Raw genomic sequence first — 24,676 nt, 5'->3', positions numbered from 1 at the left:
AACCATTTGGGAAAGAGATTAGACTTTCATGAAATACCATGTCAAGTATCTTGTTCCTATTCAACTCAACGGCCTACCATGTATGATTCACTGTGAACCAACCAAAGTATTACATAATGGTACACTTTTGGAACCTCGTGCCTGTTTTTAAACGCACGGATTACTCGGAGATATTGAGTATATACTTGACATTAGTAGCATCAGAGCAATTTTCAACTGGAGCCTAGATTTGCCTTTTCGGTATCCACTTTAGAACATGAAGAAATGCCAGTTAAATCATTTGAGCTTTCCCAGTTCTTCCCATCATATTGCTTGATCTCGACATGAGCCAGAGTCCTGGGGTCCATGCGCCTATAAGTAACAGCGATTCCATCTGGATTTGATCTTGGCGTGCATGTAAAATGACGTTATACCGCAATTTTTGCAAAAAGTATGCTTTGCCATGTGAGTGCCGAAAGTTTAGGCTGTAAGGTATTGGTCTGAATTTCCCAAAAGTATGAATCTTTCAAAAGGAACAATGAAGTGGATATTGCCTCTCATGGAGCAATTTGAACAATTGCATTTCCAAGCAACTACGCTAGTCGGTGCTTGGACTTCCACCTTACTCTCCTGCAATGGCATCCACCGTTATGAAGTAGCAGCTCAGATTCCATAACCGCATGTTCTATTTCACCGGAGGTGCAATGGCCAGTGCAAGGATCTAGGTCGATCTTCACTACAGTCAATATATAAAGATAAGTTGCAATTTGATTTATAAATACTCTATGGGAAAGGAAGTAGCATCTCATTACAGAAACAAGATATATCGGGAAAATTCCAAATAAGGGCCTGAAATGATCATGACAGTTTCAAATAAGAGCCTAAATTTGCTGGTCATTGGACGGCGAAATATTCCGGCCGGCAACTAGCAAGGTCAAGGGCATTTTTGTCCAAAAATAATTTTAAATAATTTTATCTTTTCTTTTTTTTGTTTTTCCTTTCTTTTCTTTTTTTCCTTTTCTGATCTTCTCTTTGTTTTGTCGGTGGCCGGGCTGGGTGAGGGTCACCTCGCTAGCTGCCGGCGAGGGATGGCCTCACTTGGATGAGACCGCCCTCGAAAGCCACAGGTGTGGGCCGGCCTCACTCGGGCGAGGGTCTTGCCGTCGCCCAGGCGAGGCCAACCCTCACTTGTGGCTTTCGAGGGTGGCCTCACCCAGGGTGGGGGTCGCCTCGCCAACAGCCGGTGAGGATGACCCTCGCTCAGATCTGGTGAGGGCCGACTTGCCCATGGTCGACGACTTCTTGCCAGTGAGGGTGGCCCTCGCCAGATCGAGTGAGGGTCCCTTGCCCAGCCCTTTTTGGGCTTTGTCATTGGCCGGCCACCGGTGAAGAACAAAGAGTAACTAGAAAAAGAAAGAAAAATGGAAAAAAGAAAAAAAAGGAAAAATTCAAAAAAAGTAAAAAAAAAAAAAAAGTAAATGCCCCCACCATTAAGAAAGTTAGGCCCTTCTTTAAAATAGAAATAGCCACTTTAGACCTTTATTTGGCATAAAATCTACTTTAGACTCTTATTTGACACGTAGTCCACTTCAGGTCCTTGTTTATGGAAAAGAACCGTTTTGGCATATGCAAGGACAGTCCTCACATGATAAAGCTGTGTTCTGAGCCCGGCGGCCATCTAGAAATGTCGTGTCAAAAACATCAAGAAATTTTTGCACGTTTACCCAGCTACGCAATTCATTACCTTACACAACTCATAATGATTAAGAGCTGGAGAACTCAAGAAACACATTCAAAAGACCAAGAAAGTAAGAGCTGTATAATTTTCTTATTGCACGATTCTCTGGGGAATGTAGAAGCCAGTTGACTTGATTTTTATTGACATTGCGCACCGATACTTTTTCATTGCCAACCACGATGCACGGGTGGGAATTAAACACGGGTGGGAATTAAAGGGCCTTCTCAATGCACTGACAAATCGGGCATCTCCTGTAATGCTTCGTTATATCTGCAATTTTTGCTATGCTTACATTCCCGATGTTGGATTCTCTCAAACAGTTATACTGCTGTTTTGTCAGTCGCTTGTCAGGGTTGTAGAATCGCGCACTGGAAACCCAACATGCCACTCGTTGCTCTTGTTTCGGGACCTTCTAGTTTGTACGACACTTTCTCCGGTATGTTATAGTTGTAAAGCATATTTCAATTTTCTGTTTTTCCATAATCCATTTTTGTGCGGGTTTTTTGTCTTAAATTTGACATGATGGTTTACAGTAAATTTCTATCTTAACCTAGCTGTCATCATTTTCCTTTTTCTCAGGATGACACCATCAATCTATATACATATGCTGTTCTATGATTGATTCCTCGTGCTCTCTCGATTGGGGTCAAGTTCCTTGTCCTATCTACGCAAGGGATGTCTGCATCCGCTGCCGTGACAGGGCCTGCCGTGGGAAGCGCAACTTCTCTTTCAGAACCTTTCCATGGTTCATGTGGTACGTCCACAGGTGACGATCGCAGTCATGCCATGAGACCTCTGCAGCATGACAGATGGTCCAAAGGAAAGGATGGTTTTCTTATCACAGATATCTGGCAAGCTGAGCCTGGAAGCTTAGTTTCTGTCACTCCATCAATTTGGCTCCAGCAGACTGAAGAGAAAATACATCTCTGTGCTTATCAGCACAAGAGCCTTACCTTGATCCTTCTAATTCCTGTGTCCTCTGTCATTAATGGGGAACAAGGCATTTTAGCAGTGAAGCAGCTAGTTCTCGAAATCGTTAGTCCTCCACTGATGTCTGTTTTAGCAGTGAAGGAGCTGGACAAGATCTTGTTCTTTGAAAATATACAGAAGCATGTATGGGTGAGGCATCATCGTTTATGTTCTGTTGGCTTCACTATGATGTGTGATGGTTAGACCCATGAACGATTTGAAAAAAAAAATGTTCATCTTAACCTTAAAAAGAAAAAACAAAAACCTGAAATCCGACCTGGACCAACCCTATCTAGATTATCAGTTTGGGTCCTATGCGATTTGGGTTGGGTTCGGTTAAGAGAGAACACAAATATGGTTTGGGTAGGAGGGAAACCCGACCCAACCATGTGTCCACATATAGAGGCAACGGGCATGTCAACTCAGAATTTTTTATTTTTTTTGGTCGGGTAACTCAAAATTCCAATGTGCTATCAATATCAACTTTTTCAGCTTAGACTCCATTTATTTCATGAAAAATAAATTAATTAAAAAATATTTTTTTGAAAATTATTACTTGTATCAATTGAAATGATTAGCCAATAAAATATGATTCATTGGTAAATCTACTTTGATAAATAGTTCGTCTCGCCATGACCTTCTCTTGAATTTTCAAACTTTTATTGCTCCATCCCCGCAAGGGCAGAAAACCCATCACTATCTAAGCTGTGCTACCGGAGGCTCTAGGGAAGTCAGAATTAGTGGTGAGCATGGTCCGGATTGGGCCGGTCCACCCCCTAACCCTAGGACCAACCCGCACAGTGTTGGTCCTCAATTTTTGGGACCGAGGACCGATCCTATTGAGCCTAGGACCGAGGACCGAACCGACCCAATGGGTTCGGTCCGGTCCAGGGTCAACCCGGACCAACCGATAATTTTTTTATTTCATTTTTTGTACCAGGTTTAACCCGAGACCAACCGACCCAATGGGTTCGGACCGGACCGAGCGCAGTGAGTGGCTGTTGAGGAAAACTCCTATTGATTTTGAAGTTGACAAAACCTTCCATGTTATTGTAAATCTGATACTTATTCTGAACTAATTTATTCCAGGTATGTATATTCTGGAAGCTCAGAAGGAAGTTTTTCAAACTTTACAAGCTGGTAAATACATTATTGAAGACCCACATAATCTAAGTTCTGTTTGAAATTATTCGACGCCGACGGAGAAATTTTCGAAGCGGATGCGTGAAGCGAAATTTTTCGAAGCGGACGACGAAAATTCTTCGAGATGCGAACTCGAACGAAAAACTAAAAAATATTATATTATATATATTATACCGGTCCGATCCGGGTGGGCGGGTGGGCGGTTCCACACCCGGAACCGGGAACCGGACCGGTACCCACCTGGTTCGAAAAAATTGGAACCGGGAACCAGACCGAAACCCTTAGAACCCACCGGTCCTGGTCCGGTTCCGGGCGGTCCTGGGCGGGTTGGGCGGGTATCAGGTTTTTTGCACACCCCTAGTCAGAATAGGAGAGCACTCATCTTGGGGTGGGCTTACTACTTAGATGCTTTTACTAATTATTCGCTCCACACTTATGTTTTCATAATCGACAATAATTTATATCTAAACATTTTCATGGATAATGACAATATTTTTCATTCATTCATTTTTATAAGAGATACATGTAATTAATTTTAGATAAATATTTTTTAAATTATTCATTTTTCGCGAAATAAATGGATAATTAGTATATAAAAAAACTAGGGCTAGCCACCCAGCAATCATGCGCCCAGTTGACTAGTGGGTTTGTGGCCCAGTGGCTCGACCTAGGTGCGATTTTTTTTTCGTTTTCTTTTATAAGAAGAAGAATACCCCTCCGACCAAGGTAGCTCTTAGTTGTAATCTACCAATGCAGTTGATACGTACTTGAGAATGAGCTACTTCGAGTACATTAAAAGAGTTAAGGAAGACAACGTCAACATTCTTATGTAGTGAACGAGCAGAGCTTCACGTTCTCCAATGCTTTCCACCATGGCTCGTGACCTTCTAACACTACTTGTATATGACTGCGAAAAATCTAGAAATAATTGTCCGTGGACATGATTGGCTATCGCAAGAATTGTCTCCAGCTGAACACGAAGAAGAGGGCAACAATTGTCCCAATCATAGGGACGGTCATAGCATCGAAGACACCGAATTAATTTTTTAAATTAAAAGGCACAAATATAGCTGTTGACCAACCGCTACAAATAAAAATACCAACCCAATCTGCCTATGTTTTGAGCACTGAAACCAAAGGAAGAGGCAAGTGAAGAAACACCTAAATCAACATTCAAAAGTCGAGAAACTTTACGCTCTTCACGTTAGCAACCAAACAAAACAACAGGTAGCCCGTTTAAACGTCAATGTACACGGGTTGAGTAATCGACAGAGTAAAGAGGCATCGACACTTGGAAACTGTTCGATTGTAAAGAAAGGTCAGACCTGAGCTGTCGTGCAGTGTGCAAACGATGGATGCACAATTTTGCGTATGACCTGAACAAGGAAAAGGGACGTTTGTTACGGCACAAGAGTGCAAACTGCTGTCAACAGGGTCATGTAGGGACACTTGTGATGGCCCAAGAGTGCAATTGCTCTTCAATATTGCAATTTATAAATTTAAAGTTCTTTTGATATTTTTGGAACCTTTTCTTTACAAAAAAAAAATGATTTCAAAGTTAAAGTAAAAAAAAAATAAAAGAAAAGGGCTTGGGCAATCTATATTTGCCAGCAGACTTCTCAAAGGTAATTACAATTGTTTGTTGATTTTCTCATCTCATAACCGGTCGCAGTCACTGGATTCCATACAAAGATTCTTCAGTTTGATGGGATTCTGTTAAAGCAAGACAGATGAGACAATGCTCGAAAACGCATCGGCACGTTCATACAGTTAGCCTTTGTCTTTCGACTCGTAAGAACATCTCAGGCAAGAAAGGACCTAACTTTGGCTCCTAAAGGCAGATGTACAAATTCTTGTGAACATAGAGATCCACGATGATCCACAAGCTGAAGGCCACCAGCAGAATGATCACTCGGCCACCAAAAGAGTTCAAGAGTATCGCTGCTATCCACAGAAATGAAAGCGCAAAAAGAAGAGGAAGAATTTCTTTTTTTGTGCGAGAATTTGTATGACAAAAGACCTATTTCCCTTCCTGTGCTTGGTCAGCAGAGACGGCAGGAGCGGCGCTGCTAACCGTAACAACGCTGGCAGGCATGTTAGGACTTCCGGCTTGGATTATGCTGCTGGCTTCGGGAGTAGCTTTTCTTTCCACATTAGCTGCTACAATAGCTGATGGCACACTTTCGTGCGAAATAGGGGTTATGGGAGATGCGCCTGTCACTTGCTGCTTTTGTGGCATTTCAGCAGAAGAACTGACAGTTCGAGGGGTCAAGCCAGTTGATGAGCCTACGCCAGTTTTCGGCTGGTCTGCAGTGGCCGAATCAGTTGCATGCAGCTGCTGCAGCCTGTAGTCAGTTTCAGGCCGCCGGCACACCTTTCTTAAGGGCACGATTTCCTGATATATAGGACAAAGTAATTGTCAGAAACACAAAGATCATCTTCTCAGCCCCTCTCAACTATACTGCAGGTGACTAAATCCTCAAGCAACACATGATTAAGTCCTTGAGCAATTCATTACTATTAAAAAGTTACCTCAGAAGCATCTGCGTCTAAATAGGTCTAGTCATAGTTAACTAATTCTATAAGAGTGGAAACAAAAACATTATAAACCTCAAGGCCAACAACTTCTATGTTTCTCACGGACATACGGTATTAAGCCATCACAATGTCTTGATGAGCAGCCTAAAGTATATACACGATCGTATGGTTCAATTCTCATGGATGAAGACTAACAAGATGACTTTTCTTTTGTTCCTATAAGATACAAATTTATTCATAGAGAAAACTGTTTATTTAAATCAGAAATATAAAATAAGAGGTAAAAGAAACTAACAAGACAACAGTTCCAATGACAATCAGTGAGGACGCTTAATTTTCTATTCCAGAAACAACTAGAGACAAATTACAAATCCATGGTTGTCTAAGCAGAATTTCATTGAGGAAAATAGAGCATCAATGCATAATCTTTTTTGGCCAGTTGGATGAGATAGACTCTTACCTCTGATTCATCATGGTCATAACGCACCAAAAATCGACATCGACAACCTCTTACGTCATGCCTTCGTCTTTGTGCATCAAGGACATGAGCATCGAAGTACAGTGCCTGATCTTTACCTTCCTGAAACATCAATCAAAAGTTTCCAGGACATTTATTAACAACCAAATTCTTTTGTCCTTCAAAAATAAGCAATACAGCATACAGGGTGTATATTGAGATACCTGAAAACAAAGTATGAGATCTCCCGGAAGAACAGCAACACATTCCGATGCTTCACAAGGGAGAGAGCGCATCCTGACATGCTTACGAATATTAACCCACTCATCCTCTTCAGCTCCAAAACCAGAAAATCTTACTAATACTTCCTGAAAAAAGCTTCCGAAGTTTACCGCACTAGAATATAAAGAAAGAAGGCAGAAAAGCAAGTTAACGTGCTTCCAGACACTGGAGCAGATCTTCATGAAATCAAGACGCAGAGCAGCAAATTTACCGGGTCACCAGTCTCCAAATTCCTGTGTGCCAAAAAGGTCGAAACATCATACCTGGGGACAACCAACCAATTACAAACAACACGCAAAAGAAGCGGATGTGATAAAAGAACAAGCAACCAAGAAAGCACAATAAACGAAGCACATAAAATTCTAGATCTCAAAAACTATAAATACCAACCATGCACCATCCCTAGCTGACTTAGCTTCAAACTCCATAACATTATCCGAAGCAGCCCTTCCTGCACTTGGAACTGGCTAAAAAATGAGACGACTAGATTTCAAAGTGCCTTAAAACTACAGAACAAAAAGTTAAGAAGACAAAACTATTATCCTTTTTTTCTTTATCATGTCTAGTGTGGTTAGTTTCACAGATCATGAAACAACATATGGGAGCAGACTACCCATAAAATTGATTACAAAACTCTTTAAGATTCCTTCATAAAGCATATTCATTGAAAGCACCAACTAAATGCATTCCATTTGAAGAGGCAACTAATGTTAGACGAAGGGGTGGTACTTCAAAGACAGTTTGTAGCATCACAAGACGCAAGGCTTAGAATATAGAGTAGACCGCAAAGTAATACGGTAACATGTACTGATCCATCCTGAAACATGCCGGGGCCTACCTATTGTTTCATAAATAAGTTCCAGAGTGTTCCGAATAAATGATAGCACAACTACTAATCGGTGGCAATCATCAAATTGTGTAATTTCAGTTAGCCATGTTTGAAGAGAATAACGAGATAAAGGGAGTGATGAAACAATAGACTCTTTGGGAAGCTTTGTAAAGCTTGCCGTCTGTGAAGAGGAGTATCAGAGAACCTATCTTTATAGTAGAATCGTATTTTTCAGATTACGTCTCATCCTGGCCTTTACAGTCACCACAAACTGGCTGAAAACAATCAACTATCACTATCAGAGGACCAATTTATCAGCTTGTAGAATTATCTAGATGAATGGATCAAGCCTTTGGGAAAAAATTCATGAAAACAGTTAAAAGCAACGGCCCACTTTCAAAATATCAATCAATGCAACTGACTTAGGAATAGCAAGAGGGCCACATCATGCTCATCATCAGCATTTACAAAAGCTTTAAACGGCACATCTTCGTATCAATTCATAAAGTCCTACCAGTTGGAGCAGGAATAGGTGCAGAAACTGGAGCAGCCATAGGTTGCATGACATTCCTCACTGGAATCGAGTCATCCCGAGTAAAAGGAGAAACATTTAACTTTCCAGGAACCTTAGTTGTTTTTGCCCTGATTGAATACCGTTTATTCTGGAACCAATTCCAGACCTACACAAAGCATAAAGAACAACAGTGGTAAAACCACACTATAATGCCATGACCTGAAAGTGCAATTCTTACTTGCTTCATCTGCACAGCTAACCCTTTCCGTTCGGGTGCATTACTGCATAATATAAGAAGGGCTCTGAGTTCCAACTGCAGTTAACAGAGAAGAACTAATCATCCAGAAATCAATTCTTAAAATGGGACATACCTAAACCTCTCCGCAAGAGCTACAAGAACTTCACGTGCCGGCATGGTATTGTTGTGTTGTTGTAAAATAGCTTCCATCTCAGTAACCTTGACGAAGAATGCCATTACATTAGCGGAATTTTCAAACTCCAGTAAAAAGCTATAAGAAAACCAATTGATTCCACAACGATTGGGTGAAGATTCTTCCAACTGCATATTGGTAATGCATAATATTATCAAACAGCTGCCCTGTTCTGGACATCCTATTGCCTTACGTGTTTAGCAAAAATATGGCCAAGGACCATCATTACTTGTGGAAAAGTTCAAAAATGGATACAAAATAAAGGCTAACAGAAGCTAACCATCCCTTCCAAGTCTACTAGAGAGAGCCATGCATATATAGCAGGGCCATGGGGAACTACATGTCCTTTTCTTTTTTTCGGGCCACTACAATATATCCTATGTCCACACTTCCATATTATGTTACTGTAAGGTCATTATATAGATTAAGCATTCAAAAATTGACCAGTGAAGAGTAATAAAAAGGCTGATCTAACTAGATGATTCTAGGCCGTTACAGATTTCCTGGTGGAGCCAAACGGTCATTCCTGCCCCGTAATTACAGCTAAAAGAAAGCTTAAATTTACTTAATTCCCCAGCATTGAAGCCAAACTGCAAAATGGATCACACTACGTCTACAAATGCGAACGATCAAAGGGACTTGTCAATCGAAACTTGACTATGTCGCTCTCGGTAAAATGAATTCCCTTCACAGATTTCAAACATGTAATTCCAACAAAGTTAAAAAGCAACAACAATAACAAAAAGGAAAAATTCCAAAAATCCCCCTGAAGGGGCTCTTGTTTCTTAAAGTTAACCCAGACTTGATTTTGTTTCAAAACACCCCTAGACTTGGTCTATTCATCCAATAACCCCTGGAGCTTATCACCGTTGATAATAATGGTTGGCCAATGAATATGCGCTCGTCATGTGCATTATTTGCGCCTTTTAAAGGGGCATGTTAATCGGAAAAAACACATTTCTCCCCTGCCACTCACGTGCGTATGACAAACGTTAAAAAGGCCCCAAATTTGCCCCAGCTTTACAAATCCGAATGAAATGGCTAGCACTTCTCGAGCATAGATTGAAAATCTGGAGATGGATGATCACTTCAACTTGGTGAAGAGTTGTAACGAGAATATTGTGGACTGAAGTGAAACTAGCTAGGTTCTTTCTTGCAAGCGAGAAGTACGGGGCAAGGTCAATCGAGGGTTTTTGTCCCTATTTCAGTTGAGGGTTTTAGGGTATTGGTAAGGCTCGAAATGTGCATGACGAGCACTTGTTTGTAAACCGGCCATTATTTCCACGACGATGAGCTCAGACATTATTAGGTAAAATTGATCAAGAATTTTAGAACAAAGTCAGATCTGGGGAAACTCTACGAAACGGGCGCCACGGATCATCATAAGCTATTAAACATGCACCACTTCACGGGATTTGGAGTTTTCCCTAATAATTATAACAAAAAGAAGACGCGCCACGGGATCATCAATAGCTCGAACTTCCCATCAAGAGCAAATCTTTCAGCAACGTAATAGCTAAACAAAGCAATCCCAGGTTCAGTTTCAGGATAACGATGCAGAAATTTCCTTATCAAAACAATCAGCGTCAGCCGTTGTAATCCAGCATTGCACACGATACGCCGATCATCGTCGATCGAGAAGGCATAAAAAAGAGACGCGCACATCGAAATTACATTCCAAAAGGAGAAACAAGAATAGGGTCGACGAATCCCACAGGACTCTCCACATAAATTCAACTCAAGAGCGCGACCAGCGTAAATCAAAGGATGTGAAATCAACCTCGCCGTGCCCAGACGGACAAAGAATTGACGGATAACGAGCGGGAGAAAGGACAGGCAAAGAAGAGAGAGAGAGAGAGAGGAGAAACGAAGTACGCGAAATCTGTTACCTCGGGAGGCGAGAAACGAAAGGCAGGGCCGCCATTGCTGGGAGGTCTTCCCATGGTGAAGAGAGCCGAAGAAGAGAGCGAGCGAGAGAGAGAGAGCGCAGCCAAGAGACGCTCACGACGGTGCTCGGGCGCTCGATTTCGTATGTGAAAGTGCTTCTGCTTCACGTGAAGCTGGGAGAGACGGGAACACGTTGGCTTTACATTTTTTGCAGGTTAAAAATCCTAAAAAAAAAATGGGGGAGGAGGGAGACGAAGGGCGGGGGAAAATGGGCCTTGAAGATTCGGCCCGTTTCATGGCAACGTTTGCCCCGTTACTACGGCCCATTAAGAGGTTTTGGGCCCAAGGCCCGTTAAGAGGTCTGACGCAATTAATTAGGAGGCAAGTTTCATTCTCGGCCAATATGCATGCAGGTCTGCTGGTAAAGGGATTGGTGGGTGGGGACTCCCACGCTCGGTAAGAGGCTACGCAAAAATCAAACCAAGAAAGGAAAGTTAGAGATAGAACAAAAGAAAAAAAGTGTTATTCTCAAAGTTTACCATGATATTCCACAAAAAGACCTTCGTAAAATGATAATTTGACTCCCATCGTTTCTCTCACTCTTCGTGCGCGCGACTTACATTTAGATGAGTAGACGCAAATGTTTTGCACGGTACTAAATTGAAAGTGATGGCCTACACGAAAATGACGACCGAAAGATGGTTCATCAATAGGTCTTCCCCTTAGTGCAAATACCCGGATAACAGTTGTTGATCACCTAAAGCATGTCTCGTGCGCACATCTGTAATTGATAGCCAACACAAAATGGCGACAGAAAGATGGTTCATTTAGCTGTAAACTAGGCCTTCCATTGGTGCAAAAATCATGATAACAGTTGTCGATCACCTAAAGCGAAATGTCTTGTATTTACATTTGTCTAAAACAAAAAACCAACGAGCACGACCATTTTAGTTTTAGGGTCTTCTAATAGGCACGGGCATTTAGAACTTTTGATTAGTAGCAAGAGTAAGATGTTACCATCGGTATCTGCATTTTGTCGTATCACCATTGTCGCTAACTCGTCTCCACCAACTAGTCTATTCCTCGATGGAGATCTAACTACTAGTTTCCAAACTGAAATAAGGAAATGCATTTGAAGGGTGGTATTTTTTATTTTTTTTTATTAATACCACGAAAAACTCCAAATTGGTATGTCTATAATAAATTTACCATAAACTAATTTTTTGACCACCAAAAATCCTAAACCGATACACATATGATAAATTTACCCTCCGTTAGTTTCCTTTAAATCTTATTGTCAATTTGCTGAGTTTGATAATACGTGGCAATTGACGGGTGTACTGATTTGGGGTTTTAATCTTCGTTTGTCACAAATGTACCAGTTTGAGATTTTTCGTGATATTAATCCAATTTAACGGAAATTAACGGAGAGTAAATTTGTCACAACTATACTAGTCTGGTTTTTGGTGTTCAAAAAATCAATTTAGAGTAAATTTATCAAAGGTATATTATTTTGGAATTTTTTGTAATCAAAAAATTAATTTGGGGATAAATTTATTATAGGTGAACCGATTTAGGATTTTTCGTAGTATTAACTTTTTTTTGTATATTTTTCAAAATCTTTTGTGCTTGGCCCGTCGAGCCCATCCCCATCTACGGGCGGGCGGGCGGGCAGGCGGCTTCGCGAGAGAGGTGGGCAAGCGGGGCCGGGCTCAAGTGAAGAAAGGCCAAAGGCCCAGCATCAAATTTTCATGTGGGAAGATGGAGTGGTGGCAGTGGTGGCCTAGGTAAGGGTCAACCTCCCAAAACCAGAACAGAACCGGCCACGTTCATTTGTCTTTTGGTGTGGGATAAGGATAAAGAAGAGAACGAGAGAATCTGATCCTTCATTCGTCACCTCCTGTTCAAGCTAAAACTGACGAGCTCCGAAATTCCCCCAAAAAAGAGAAGAAGAAAAGCATAATAGATAGAAAAGGTAAGGGAAACGGAAGGTACCTTCGAATGATGATTAGGTGGCCAATTCTCGTCACTTGGTCATGAATTGCAATGAGGTGACCAGCTATGCTTGTCCGTGAATTTTGTTGTCTTGGTATTATTTTAATAGATTTAAGCGTTAATCGAGACTAGACATTGCCACTTATATAATTATTCTTTTTTGTTACAAAGCGACATGCGCACGCTTCGAGTAGGTAAATTACTTACTCGCGAGATATTTCACTCTGGCTTTCGAGTGATACAGGAAGCGAACCAAATTCGATCGGATGGTAGGTTTTCGATTGGTTGGTCGGTCGAATAACCAGACTTGTAATGGGTGCCTAGTTCCTAAGAAATTATCTCTACGGTGTTTAAAAAAAAGGACCCTTCTCATATATTTGAATGGATTAGTTCAAGCGTTATCGTTATCGAAAAGAGCAATTTGAGTTCCTTTGGTTGAAAAAGTGCGAGAACATCTCATTATTCTCGCGCATAATCTCTTGGAGTCGAGTCCCGACAAGGGCATTCCTTATGCTTTCACCTCTAATTAGAAGGGCAGCGAAAAACAGTTCAATACGGTCACGGTAGTTCGTTCGAAACAGCCCGACTAGAATGCCGATAATGGAGTAAAAGAAGCGACAAGGAATGCGCGAGCTGAACATGCTGAGGTCGTTTTTCACGTGTCAATTAGAATTCATTCGAGCCAATCGAAGATCCTCGTCGTTCGTTTCTTTTACCGCGTCCAAAGGGGTGGAAGAAACGAGCTCGTTTATGAGCGTACAAGAAAACACGACGCCGACAGTTCGATAAACTTCGTATTGAGCTCGTGATTGAATTCGGAAATCCCCAGGAAAGCGGATGTAGTTAGCGGTTAGCGGTTATTCATTGACCATGTTCTTCCCCGGCACAAAACGTGTTGACCTTGGTCTCCATTGCAGCAAATTAACCTAAACCACTGCCCATTCATGTGGCTTTGCTGATTTAGTCAGCAATGAGTTAGGATATTGAATTCGTTTATATATATTTCTCCCTTTCCAATTGATATAAAGAAATCGTTATCATGACCGACGTGAAAATCAGCACGTGAAGCCGAAACCCATTTACGAAGCGATCGACGATTGATCTGATTGATTCCTGTTGTGCGCTCGTGCGCATTACTATGTTGGCGTCATCTATGGAATCGCCTGTATAATCGACATTAAACCGAATTGAATAAGCATGGCTAATGTTGAGATTCACTTGTTTACCGCGGCGTAATTGCTACCCATGTTTAACGGCCCGATGGGTACATTTAAAATTGTTCACCTCGCAAATTATAAGATGGAAGAATTTCCGGTGACTTGTAGTGTTGAGATATGTCTTGAATCTGAACTCATGAAGAAAACTTAATCGAAGTAGATAAATTTATGTGAGTAGTTTTCCTATTTTGAGTAATTTCCTTGTTTAAGTAGGTTTCCAAGTTTTAGCCGGTGTCTTAAAAGGGGTTCTTTATTTTGGGCACATATATTATAAGTGATCGAACTCTACTCGGCTATCATATACAAGAGTAAACAAGAGAAGTGTTACGATATTATTTCGGTGGGTTTTCCGAGTGAGCTCTCATTCATCGTGGGTTTCTTGGCAGCCCAGCTCTCCCCGTGGAGTTAGCATCGATCCTCGGACCGCGCCACGCGAATCTCCAGTGACCTCATCGATTTCCCCGGTAATTCCTTCTTCTCGCATTGGACTTAAATTGCAAAATTCGTGAGCTCCCGCGTTATTTTAGTACCACCACGCAAGTCAAAACTTAAAAAAAAAAAAAAAAAAGCCACCGATTTTTAGAGGATCGAACGATCGAATCAAACACGGGATGGTCGTGAACCTTAAATTTGTGGCTGAAGGCCGAGGACCCATCTGAAGAAAGAGAGGTATTTTCTGCATTAGGGGAATATGCTTTCAGCATTTTTCATGGTCTCCCCTCTTCCTGTCCTCGCTCTTCGCATTACGTAATGTTTATATACCGAAAATCAACCTTTGCTTATGCAATAAAAAAGCTGGGTCGAAGTATTCATCGATGAATTTAGGTATATTCTCTGCTGCGAATGCTGACCGTTTTAACTTAGCTTCTTTCGACCAAAAAAAAAACAAAAACAAAAAACTTAGATTCTATATTCCATTCAATTCTCCAAATATTTATAAAATAAAATTAGAAAAAAAAAAGGGAGTAATTTCTTTTATAGGGTCAACTTTTTCGTTCTTTCTCTCTTTTTTCCTCTTGTTTTTTGCCCTGAAGGGTCAACAAGATTCACCTGCCTCCGAATTCTAAGGTGGTAATAAGATAGTGGGTGGTTGTCAAACCCAAGTGGTGTGATGGTTTTAGGAACCTAATGGCCCAGGTTGAAATTTTTTAGAATTTCTTCGTTTTTCGATTTTCGATGGGATTTTCTTTTTTCGTGGGTGAGCTTCGAGAAGGCCTTCTTTTTCCTGTAATTAAGAGCGGGCAGAATAATTTATTTATTGTTTTATCTAACTCATTACCTCCATTAATATGCATAGATAGTCATATGTAGAGCTCATGATTGAGCAGGAAATTCACCCAACAGTCGGTTGGACTTCTTTAAATGATTGTAATAAATCGGGCCTTTTTTCGAAAAAAAAATTTTACGGGTCATTCTCTTTTGATGAGATAAGAAATAGAACTTGATGGATTAAATAGGAAATAACCAAGACTTTCCTGTATTTCACCTGTTCTAGCAAAAGGAAAGTACGTTAGCCCCCCATGAGAAATAATCGTGAAATTAGACAAAAAGAAAGGGAGGTGCGTAAATAAGAAATAACAAAATTGGGGGAATTTCAAAATAGGAAAGTTGATGAGATAGGAAATAAAAAAAAGAAATTAATTTTTATTTGATTTATTATCTGCGTACTGGTAACTTCCCCTGTCTCAAGGAGGTGGGGGGGTGGGACTTACTGCTATTAATAAAGAGGAGAAAACTCCATGAGCGGTTAAAGAAAGCTCTCTGTTTTCAAGAACCTAAAAAGAAGAAAGAATTTCCATCTCTCCGGCAGCATCGAGGAGGAACAAGAGATTTTTCTCTTGCATTATGAGCTCTCGCTCTCTCCTTATCTCCAGTCTGCGAAATTCTTCAGGACCCACAACGATCGACGGATTCTTCGTCACTCTTTAACGGGTCAGTTTTTGCGGGGTATCCTTCGATTTTTCCGACTCTGTAATCCGTTGAATTTCGTGGTACGGTGTTCCTTTGAGGATTTTGTTGTTGTTTGCTTGCGATTCCGGCATACCCACTACGCGATCATCGATGCTGTCGCCGTTTCGCTTCTGGGTTTTTTTTGTTCTTTTTCTTTTTTCCCTCGACCTTTTTATGAGAAATTTTCTTGAACGCTTGTAGTTCGCTCCCTTTTTTCGTTTCGACCTGTTCTGGTCCGCGTAACATGCATGCTCTGAATCAATGACTTATGGGTAGCCGCATGTTGTGAATATTGTGTGGGAAACGTTTGGAAGATGATTTCAAGTTTTGATTTTTCATCCGATGCTTTTGTGGATTTCCAAGAAAGTGGTTTTGATGCGCGTAAATATCATCAGTTTCTCAATTTAGCTCTGTCTGAAGAATTTATTTTCAGTGTCTTGAGTCTGTATTTTTTCCCCGTATAATTGGAGACTTTATCTGTAGATCTCATGGTCAAGTTTTGATTTTTAATCCGAGCATATAGTCACAAGTTTGATGTTATAGCTGCCAAGTTTGGTCGGTAAAACAAGTTTGTTTGGTAAAACAAACTTGTCCCACTTCTTTCTCCAAAGATGTCTAATTCTCGTGTTCTGTGGATGCATTCTGCCACTTTGGGGTATTTTAAAGTTTGATAAGATCATGGGCTTTTTGTTTTTTCGGATTCATGTGATTTCAGTTAGGAGGATGAATACTCTATCAGTTTAAAAAGTTCATCGTGTCTTGATAGTTGATGATCCAAACTGCTAGTTTAAAACAACATCTGCACCGGCCTAAGCAGTTTAATTCAAAGCTAGTGAGCAGAAAGTGAAACGCGAGAAGATGGTGTCATCCCAAATTAGAGAGAGAAAGAAGGGGTGAGACCCAAATGTTTAGGATAGAAAAGTTTTCGCCTTGCAGTTTTTCTTGCAATCAACGGGTGAGAAGTGTGAACTTGTGCCTAGTTTCTACAAGTTAATTTTTAAGATCTTTGTCTTCTGGAACTTCAAGAGTAGAGGTTACTTGAGGCATCTCTTGGGATGGTTGCTTGAATTCAAGAAGTATATAAAGAGAGTTGCTTTATGTCAATCTAGTGCTGCGGGGTAAGTGCTCCTTTGGATTCATGGAGACCTCTTAAATCTGAGCAAAAGGGAAAAATATCAGCCTATCCTTACCCTTACCCTAAAAAGCTTCTGTATTTAGACAGCTTCATGTTTGCTACTAAGCCAACAGAAGTAAGGAGGTAAGTATGTGCAGAGAGTGGCAATTCTTTGTTGAAATGAGGATTGATAGCATTTTAATTGCCATTGGGAAGTAAGATTTGTCCTGACTGCTGAGAGATTTTCTGATTAAGCGAGCTAGTTTTATCGGATCATTAGTCATTTATTGGCAAGGAATGCTTCATTTCGAGATTGGGGATATTGTCACCATGATTTATTGCCCGCGGATGTAGTTGCTTAGGTGAAAAATGCCTGCCGTACATCTTTTTCCTGAGATAATGCAGACCGGAGGGTATAATTTATGTTGTCAGGTGATTGGATAAGTAAATTGCATGTCAAGATGGAAATGTTGTTTCTTAGCAGTGCCTATCATCTTTGATTCCATCTTTGTCTCATTTCTGCTACATCTCTTCAGCTCGATGTTAACAATGGCTTGTTTATGTAACTTCCTAATTGAGCAGGTGCAAATGTTGGATCGGCAACGAATTTGCAGTTTGATTTGTTTTTTTTTTTTTTGGGATTTCTCTTTCGAAAGAGTCTGCCAACTTAGTGTTAAAGACCTAGAGATTTTGCTTCTGATACTATACTTCTTCCAATTTTGTTTTGCTGCTCCATGTAATTCTGACTGTATTCAATTATCTTTGCTACATTTGAAGGGAAATATTTCTGCTAAAATATAAAACATGAGCCAAAGAATGCCTTATACAAGTCAGATTGTCGACTTGCAAATGGAGCGAGGAGTCTCAAGCTATGCAGCACATCCAGAACCCAGCATTCTCATGGGGGGTGCCTGGCAATCTAACATGCACTCTGCGACAGCTTCAGGGGTCAGAAGTAGCATAAATCTCAATCATTTAGCGGAAGGACATGACAGTTCTGCGTTGTATCAGATGCTGCCATATGATGGTGTTCAAAATCATGCCGCAAGATTTGATATGGGCGCTTCAATGTCTTCAATTGTCTATTATCCATATGTAGCCCCTTTAGCTGTTCCCAGAGTATCCGCTGTTCCCATGAATTATGGGTCGCCCGATCAGGTGATATCCTTCAGCAATTCTGGGTTTATTGGAGGTTCATCTGACGAGTATGGAAGGATACACTATAAGGATCATTTCGGAGGTTCATTTAAGAGAAAGAACGCCGAAAGCACGAGCACTTCTTTCACTGCTCCTGTAGATATGAGCACTGATGGTGCGACCATCATGGATCCTCCACCTCACGCATTGCCTGGGTATAGAGAAAATGATGGTCCTTCAGTCATGGACGATGGATTTGACAGGAGCGTGAGAGTTAGATCAGGTGCTCTCGGGATAAACTCTATTTATCCACATAATGGTAGCAATCTGATGCCAGGAAGTTTTGTTGCACGGTCTATTCAGCCAACAGGTGCATTTTCATTTGACCAACCATCGAGAAGTAATGCCCTTGCTGGAGGTGTTCTGGCTTGGAATCAGGCGCCTGTAATTTCTTATATGCATGGTGAGTTCCTGATTTTGTTGATATTGCACATTAAATTGATCAACTATGTCATAAAAGTTCCTAGTGCCTCTTTACGCAAGTTCAAATTCATCTGGTCTCTGTGACGTGGCGACATCTATAAGGACTTACTGGTGATTTATGTTATTCTTTATAAGAAGAATAGTGGCAATGAGGTTCAGTAGAGAGTAGTTTCCATGTGTTCATGGTCATGTTTGAAACATCTCAACTCCATTAAGTTTAAGCAATGTATTGTTGCCATTTTTCATGCCATTCTTGCATGAGTAAAAACCTGAAATATAAAATATTTATCCTTTGATGAAGAGCTTTTATGCTTAAGTTTATATCTTTGTGACTAATGGAGACCTCTCTCTCTCTCTCTCTCTCTCTCTCTCTCTCTCAGCGGGCCCTGTGGATGGAATTCCTGTAGAAGTTGGCAACATGGGTGTGCGAGGATCTCATGAGACAGACAGAGAAAGAAGGGCGCCAAATTTCCTGCATTCTTCACACTTTGGCCACATGGGCTATAATAACATTCACCACCAAGTGCCTCATGTGCATGGAATCAGAGACCTTAATGCCCCATTTTCCCCTCAAGTTCCAGCAGCTTCATTTCCGGTTCCACATGGTACCATGAACATCCCTGTAGACGGTGTTAGGGGCCCTAGACATGTGGGATCTTTTGCATTGCCCGGATTCAGGATGTACCAACCTCTCGTCGAGGGAATAGCTCCTGAGACAAACCCGATACATTGCAATGTTCCCCAACCGAGAATGTTGCCCGCTGATGTAAACATCTATCTAGACGACCTTTGCTTCTCTTTTTCTTTATGCGAACGGATTGTGATGTGCTTACTGTTTGATATGTGCAGGAAGTTGCAATACTGGATCTTCCTGATTACTACAGAGTGGGTAATCACATTGACCATCACAGGGATATGCGCATGGATATAGAGGATATGTCTTATGAGGTAAGTGCACAAAATGTTGGTATAGTATTAGTGTGGTAATATATTTCCGTGTCTCACATAGAGAGAATGATGGCATAATTATTTTCTTTAAATGAGTGTAGCTGATTCATGTCAAACGGACTGTCCTGTTCTACTGCAGGAACTCCTTGCATTGGGGGAGCGGATTGGCAATGTAAAAACCGGGTTGTCTGAGGAAACAATAAGCAGTCAGCTAAAAACAAGAAGACATTTGTTGCTGTCATTCTCTATTAATCTAGAAGAGGTGCCGAGTTTGGAAAAGGAAGCAGCTTCTTGCATCATATGCCAGGTACTTTCCTGTTCATGGTTTTGGATTCATGGAATTTTGACCGGTTGCGCACGCATCACACGTACCAATCCCAAACAAATTATGATCTATGTAGATCTGATTGCTCCATTGCTGAAATGTTGCAGGATACTTATGAGCACCAAGATGAAATAGGCACTCTCAATTGTGGGCACGAGTATCATGCTGATTGCTTGAAGAAGTGGCTCCTTGTGAAGAATGTTTGCCCTGTATGCAAATCTGAAGCGGTGCCCATGGCGAAAACGGGATTGTAGGTGGATGGGCAACATCGATATCGCCTTAAGATTCGGCAAAACTTGCCATTTTCTGCCTCCATAAGAGAGGAAAAGTACTAATTCATAATTCGGATGTCGGTCGTGTAATTCATTTGTGTACTTGTAGATATTCCGGTAACGATATTTGTTGTGTTCCGGATGATCTAGCGATCCCCCCGTCCCCAAACTAATTTTTTGCATCCTCGTGATGGATGCTTCTGCCCTGTTAATGACTTGTACAGACTTTAAAAATGTGTATGTGTTTTTTGCTTTTGTGTTCGTTGATAATGTTTGGAATATATGGTAGCTACTTTTCGTTGCAAACCGATATTTTGGAGGTCTGACCAGGTAGTGGCTGAAGCATGATGCATGATTTTCCTTCAATTTGGTAGCTTCATCATCAGAAGCGTGACAATGGTTTGTGATGGATGCTAATTTAATCACATTGAGGAGATTTTCTGTCTCTACACTAGCTTGATTAGCCATTAATTAAAAAATAACCAGCTTCTTAGTGGAATTAATTAGGTTTTTTTTTAGCAAGTGGCGTTTCCTCTTTTCAGTACTCATTGGCCCTCAAGCAATTCAACAAGCCGACCAATGCTTGTTAAATATTATGAATTTCGTTAACTTTCAGGGGGTGATTGATTCGTCGGGGATTGAGTTGAGTGTAGAGTTTTTAGGGTACCTAAAAACAAGTCAAGGAAGCCTGCAATTAGAAGGAAAAATGGCCGTTCAAAATCTTGTCATACATCTCCACAAGATTACTTAATCAAATTTATTCTACCAAATTATACCAATATTGTCATACATTTCCACAAGATTACTTAGTCAAATTTATATGATACTAAATTATACCAACCATGATCCAAAAATTCGACATCGACCAAGGAGGCGAAGAGCAGTTTTAAGAACGTGGCATTACTCTACCAATGACGTGCAAAAGCAATTCTTACCCTCGTCATCCCGGCAATGGTTGTTTCCTTCGGAGTGACATCAAATGAGATCGCATGCACAGTATTCGTGAGAAGAGTATGAACATCTTGAGAGCATGAAGGTGCGTCTTCAATGGAGTGACATCAGTCTCTCACCGTTCCTGTCGTTCAAAATGAAAGTTTCCTTGTATCTTCTCAGGATCCGACATTCATAACAACAATCGTAAAACAGATACATGATTAAACTCGCCCGAAGACAGTTCCCTGTGTGACATGACCTATTCAGCTTAAAAACTAGAGAGCCCAACAAACAAATCAATACAGGATGGGAATAGAAAATTAAGCATCTGGAACTGAAACAAATGATAGATACGAAACCCTAACATCCAGTTTCCTTGGACTTCAAACTTAAACTGATCCGGCAAAAGCTTAAGCATCGCCATGCATGGAGATGGTGGTGCAAGGTCAGATAGAAGGTCTTCACTTCCCGCGTAACATCTTCCAATTCTCCAGGCAGCAGATTAGGATTCAATAAGAATTCCCCAAAATCTTTAAACTGTTACTCTTGACTTCAAGTGGAGCAACAGCCAACTTTCTTGACTGCGGACACGTCATCCTTTGAGCCGACATTGATAGTTTGTCCCTTGGGAAGGGCCGCTGGATCGTCCCCAACATCAAGTGCTTTTCGACTCACGACATGGTATATTTGTGTGAGCACTTCGGTGAATGCATTCTCTACATTCATAGACTCGAGGGCAGAAGTCTCCATGAAGTAAGTGCTCTCTCTTTCTGCAAAGGCCTTGGCGTCCTCTGTAGAAACGGCACGCAAGTGCCTCAGATCTGCCTTGTTTCCTACCAGCATTATCACGATATTAGAGTCCGTGTGGTCCCGCAGCTCCTTCAACCATCTTTCGACATTCTCAAAGGTGACATGTCTTGTGACATCATAAACAAGCAATGCACCAACCGCTCCTCTGTAATAGGCGCTTGTGATTGCACGATATCTTCATCAAGAAGAAAAAGGAAAATTCAAGACTTAAAGAGAAAATGTCATGTTGAATATCGAAAGCTTCAGAGAAAATAAATAATAGCTAGTCTTAAACTTCGAAAGACTGCCAATTGCTATTACTCTCCCTGCCTAGTATTGCTGATCTTTTAGGAGGAACTACATCCGCAACAGGCCAACCCTCAGGTTTATGCTACTAGACATTACATGTCGTAGTAAATAAACAAAAAGAAAGCCGGCAATTTTATATTCTATCAGTCTAAACCCTTACCTCATCATCTAAAGCATAAAAACTATCCATATACTCTTGATTCTATTGAAAGAAGATTAGATACGCGAAGTGGCAATGATATGAAGCAAATTTATCATCCCTATAACCAGTAGATCAAGTGTCAATACCCATGTTTTAGGTTCTTAATTCGTGGTGAACGACACGCGAGATATTGTCTTGGAATAGTCAAAACTAGAGTAGCACTCTATAATCCCAGAATCCTTGGGGACAGAGACCTTAACAGTTGATGACACAAACCATCCACTGTAAAAGACATAGCATCTGCCGTCATACGGAGTATGATCCACACAGAACACAATAACGCACTGACACTGAACGTCCATAGTGGCTGGATCTTATATATGCAAACTCGGAAATCGAGAAACTTGAGCTCATACACCAACGCAGAGTTAGTCCTGAAACCTCAATTTCACTACTTTCTCTCGTTTGCTCCCAGATCCGCATTTTCCAAACCCAGTGTAGAACCCATGAATATTCAAATCTTCCAAGCCTATAGAATCCAATCCAATCCTCAGAAGAAGATCGAAACCGTCTCAGATCTCAATTTACGACCGATTCGACATGCTATTCATTAAACTGCTACAATTTGTCTCATTCGAGATCTCATTCTGAGCCGCTAAATTGCGAGACATCGACACGAAGAGAACGAGGACAGGGAAATGCGAACCTCTCTTGGCCGGCGGTGTCCCAAATCTGGGCCTTGACGACCTTGTCGTCGACGCGGATACTCCGGGTGGCGAACTCGACTCCGATGGTGGACTTGGACTCCAAGCTGAACTCGTTCCGCGTGAATCTGGACAGGAGGTTGGATTTGCCGACGCCGGAGTCGCCGATCAGCACCACCTTGAACAAGTAGTCGTAGTCGTCGTCCGCTCTGTAGCCGCCCGCCATTGCTCCGAGCTTCCCCTTCCCTGCGGATCGGAGCTCAAAAACGGAGACCGGGCACAGGATTTTGTCAGGCTTTCAGCTTCGATTGAATCAAAATCGTGATGCTCGAAGACGGGGGAGAGAGGATTAAAAACAATGGAGAAGATGACCAAAGCACGAAGTTATTGCCAGTTTATCTCGATTCAGGCCCAATCTCTTTCGCTTCTTAGGGCTTTTCTCAGCCCATAATAATCGGTTGTTATAGAGATAATGACAAAAACAGTTCCTGAATTTTGGTCTAATGTGTAATATGATTCTTGAAATTTTAATTTGTTTAATGTGGTTCTTAAAATTTAGCCTAATGCTCAATGTGATTCATGAACTTTTAATTTTTTCAATGTGGTCTCTGGATTTTCGGTATATGTTCAATTTAGTTCTTGAATTTGAATTAATGAAAGGACTATATTGAACATTTTCATATAGTTCAGGGACTAAATTGAATATGTACCAAAAGTTTAGAGATGACATCGAACAAATTGAAAATTCAGGGATCACATTACATATTAGGTTAATGTTTATGAACCACATTAAACAAATTAAAAGTTCAAGGACCACATTGAACATTGGGCCAATGTTCATGGACTGTTTGTGTCATTTTCCCATCGTTATACTCTTAGGCTGCGTTTGGTTGTCCGTATTTCTAAACAGGATAGGACTGGATAGGATAGGATAAGAAATCATTGGATTTCTTCATATCCTATCCACTGTTTGGTGGACTACGGATTTAAAGTCGGATAGGATAATTTTTTTTTTTGGCTATTCACAGGTCCGGAGGAGTCGGTGAAGGAAAAAAAGCTGAGAAATTTTTTTGGTGAAAGCGCACAAGTTGTGGAGATGAAGATGACGGCGAGTGGAGCGTAGGGTTTTTGGAAAAATAGGCATTAGAAATCCTATCCAAATCTATCCCACCCTCCCTTGGATTTTTTTATCCGGGCTATATCCGGTCTATATCCGACCTTATCCTATCATGGACCACCACCAAACACAGGATAGGATAAAACATATCATATCCTGGCTTTTATCCGGTCGACCAAACGCAGCCTTACTATATGAAATTGACGGGCTAGGCGGGCTGGGCTAAATCTTGTTCGTTCAGGCTTGCCCAAATTTCCTTGAGCCCATCGGGCCTGGTGGCCGAGCGGGCTTGTTTTGTCGTGGAGAGAGAAAGGTAGTCGAGTAAAAATGAGTGACCTTGACAACATCTTTTTTGAGAAGGATGCTTGAACACATGGAACGAGAAAATAAGGAGAGGGAACAAAAGTTGGCTCAACTTAGGGGGATAAAAGACGAATACAATTCGAAAACTTCCAAATAAAAGTGGTTAACTTG

General features: G+C 41.1%; 3 protein-coding genes and 1 pseudogene across 7 annotated transcripts; 1 reads left to right on the top strand and 3 right to left on the bottom strand.

Moving 5' to 3' along the window:
• Positions 1 to 181: 181 nt before the first annotated feature.
• Positions 182 to 653, bottom strand: LOC115681244 (uncharacterized; annotated as a pseudogene).
• A 5,063-nt stretch (positions 654 to 5,716) lies between these two features.
• LOC115681243 (protein SAWADEE HOMEODOMAIN HOMOLOG 2) lies at positions 5,717 to 10,952 on the bottom strand. 4 transcript variants are annotated; one of them, XM_056317356.1, is made up of 10 exons: positions 10,770 to 10,952; positions 8,821 to 8,906; positions 8,688 to 8,730; positions 8,450 to 8,615; positions 7,915 to 7,944; positions 7,497 to 7,569; positions 7,318 to 7,369; positions 7,049 to 7,192; positions 6,828 to 6,947; positions 5,717 to 6,224 (listed from the first exon to the last, which is right to left on the bottom strand). In XM_056317356.1, the coding sequence occupies exons 1-10, from the start codon at positions 10,821 to 10,823 to the stop codon at positions 5,850 to 5,852; spliced, it is 1,143 nt and encodes a 380-aa protein (XP_056173331.1). In that variant the 5' UTR covers positions 10,824 to 10,952; the 3' UTR covers positions 5,717 to 5,849. The 4 variants fall into 4 exon arrangements, with proteins under 4 accessions (XP_056173331.1, XP_056173332.1, XP_030460974.1 ...); XM_056317357.1 differs by having other exon boundaries at positions 7,497 to 7,557; XM_030605114.2 differs by lacking the exon at positions 7,915 to 7,944 and having other exon boundaries at positions 10,770 to 10,951.
• A 4,755-nt stretch (positions 10,953 to 15,707) lies between these two features.
• LOC115681271 (probable E3 ubiquitin-protein ligase ZFP1) lies at positions 15,708 to 20,514 on the top strand. Of its 2 annotated transcripts, none has more exons than XM_030605159.2 (6): positions 15,708 to 15,911; positions 17,821 to 18,643; positions 19,044 to 19,429; positions 19,513 to 19,611; positions 19,751 to 19,918; positions 20,044 to 20,514. In XM_030605159.2, the coding sequence occupies exons 2-6, from the start codon at positions 17,848 to 17,850 to the stop codon at positions 20,188 to 20,190; spliced, it is 1,596 nt and encodes a 531-aa protein (XP_030461019.1). In that variant the 5' UTR covers positions 15,708 to 15,911; positions 17,821 to 17,847; the 3' UTR covers positions 20,191 to 20,514. The 2 variants fall into 2 exon arrangements, with proteins under 2 accessions (XP_030461019.1, XP_056172970.1); XM_056316995.1 differs by having other exon boundaries at positions 15,708 to 15,970.
• Positions 20,515 to 21,284: 770 nt separating this feature from the next.
• Positions 21,285 to 23,459, bottom strand: LOC115681278 (ras-related protein RABA1f). The gene is made up of 2 exons (XM_030605177.2): positions 23,088 to 23,459; positions 21,285 to 22,126 (listed from the first exon to the last, which is right to left on the bottom strand). The coding sequence occupies exons 1-2, from the start codon at positions 23,309 to 23,311 to the stop codon at positions 21,694 to 21,696; spliced, it is 657 nt and encodes a 218-aa protein (XP_030461037.1). The 5' UTR covers positions 23,312 to 23,459; the 3' UTR covers positions 21,285 to 21,693.
• Between the last annotated feature and the right edge of the window lie 1,217 nt (positions 23,460 to 24,676).

Source organism: Syzygium oleosum, unplaced genomic scaffold, assembly GCF_021117445.2.
Source record: "Syzygium oleosum isolate NSW1041296 unplaced genomic scaffold, Sole_v2.1 Sole_v2.13, whole genome shotgun sequence".
In the NCBI taxonomy this organism is placed as follows: domain Eukaryota; kingdom Viridiplantae; phylum Streptophyta; class Magnoliopsida; order Myrtales; family Myrtaceae; genus Syzygium; species Syzygium oleosum.
Note: the sequence above shows the minus strand (reverse complement) of the source record. Positions and strands in the feature narration are given on the sequence as shown.

Coding starts and splice junctions, on each gene's coding strand:
- LOC115681271 (XM_030605159.2), top strand. CDS start 17,848: ATGAGCCAAAGAATGCCTTATACAAGTCAGATTGTCGACTTGCAAATG. Junction 19,430..19,512: donor CGAGAATGTTGCCCGCTGAT/GTAAACATCTAT, acceptor TGATATGTGCAG/GAAGTTGCAATACTGGATCT. Junction 19,919..20,043: donor CTTCTTGCATCATATGCCAG/GTACTTTCCTGT, acceptor GAAATGTTGCAG/GATACTTATGAGCACCAAGA.
- LOC115681243 (XM_056317356.1), bottom strand. CDS start 10,823: ATGGGAAGACCTCCCAGCAATGGCGGCCCTGCCTTTCGTTTCTCGCCT. Junction 8,907..10,769: donor TTCGTTTCTCGCCTCCCGAG/GTAACAGATTTC, acceptor TTCTTCGTCAAG/GTTACTGAGATGGAAGCTAT. Junction 6,225..6,827: donor ATGACCATGATGAATCAGAG/GTAAGAGTCTAT, acceptor CCTATATATCAG/GAAATCGTGCCCTTAAGAAA.
- LOC115681278 (XM_030605177.2), bottom strand. CDS start 23,311: ATGGCGGGCGGCTACAGAGCGGACGACGACTACGACTACTTGTTCAAG. Junction 22,127..23,087: donor GACACCGCCGGCCAAGAGAG/GTTCGCATTTCC, acceptor TTCTTGATGAAG/ATATCGTGCAATCACAAGCG.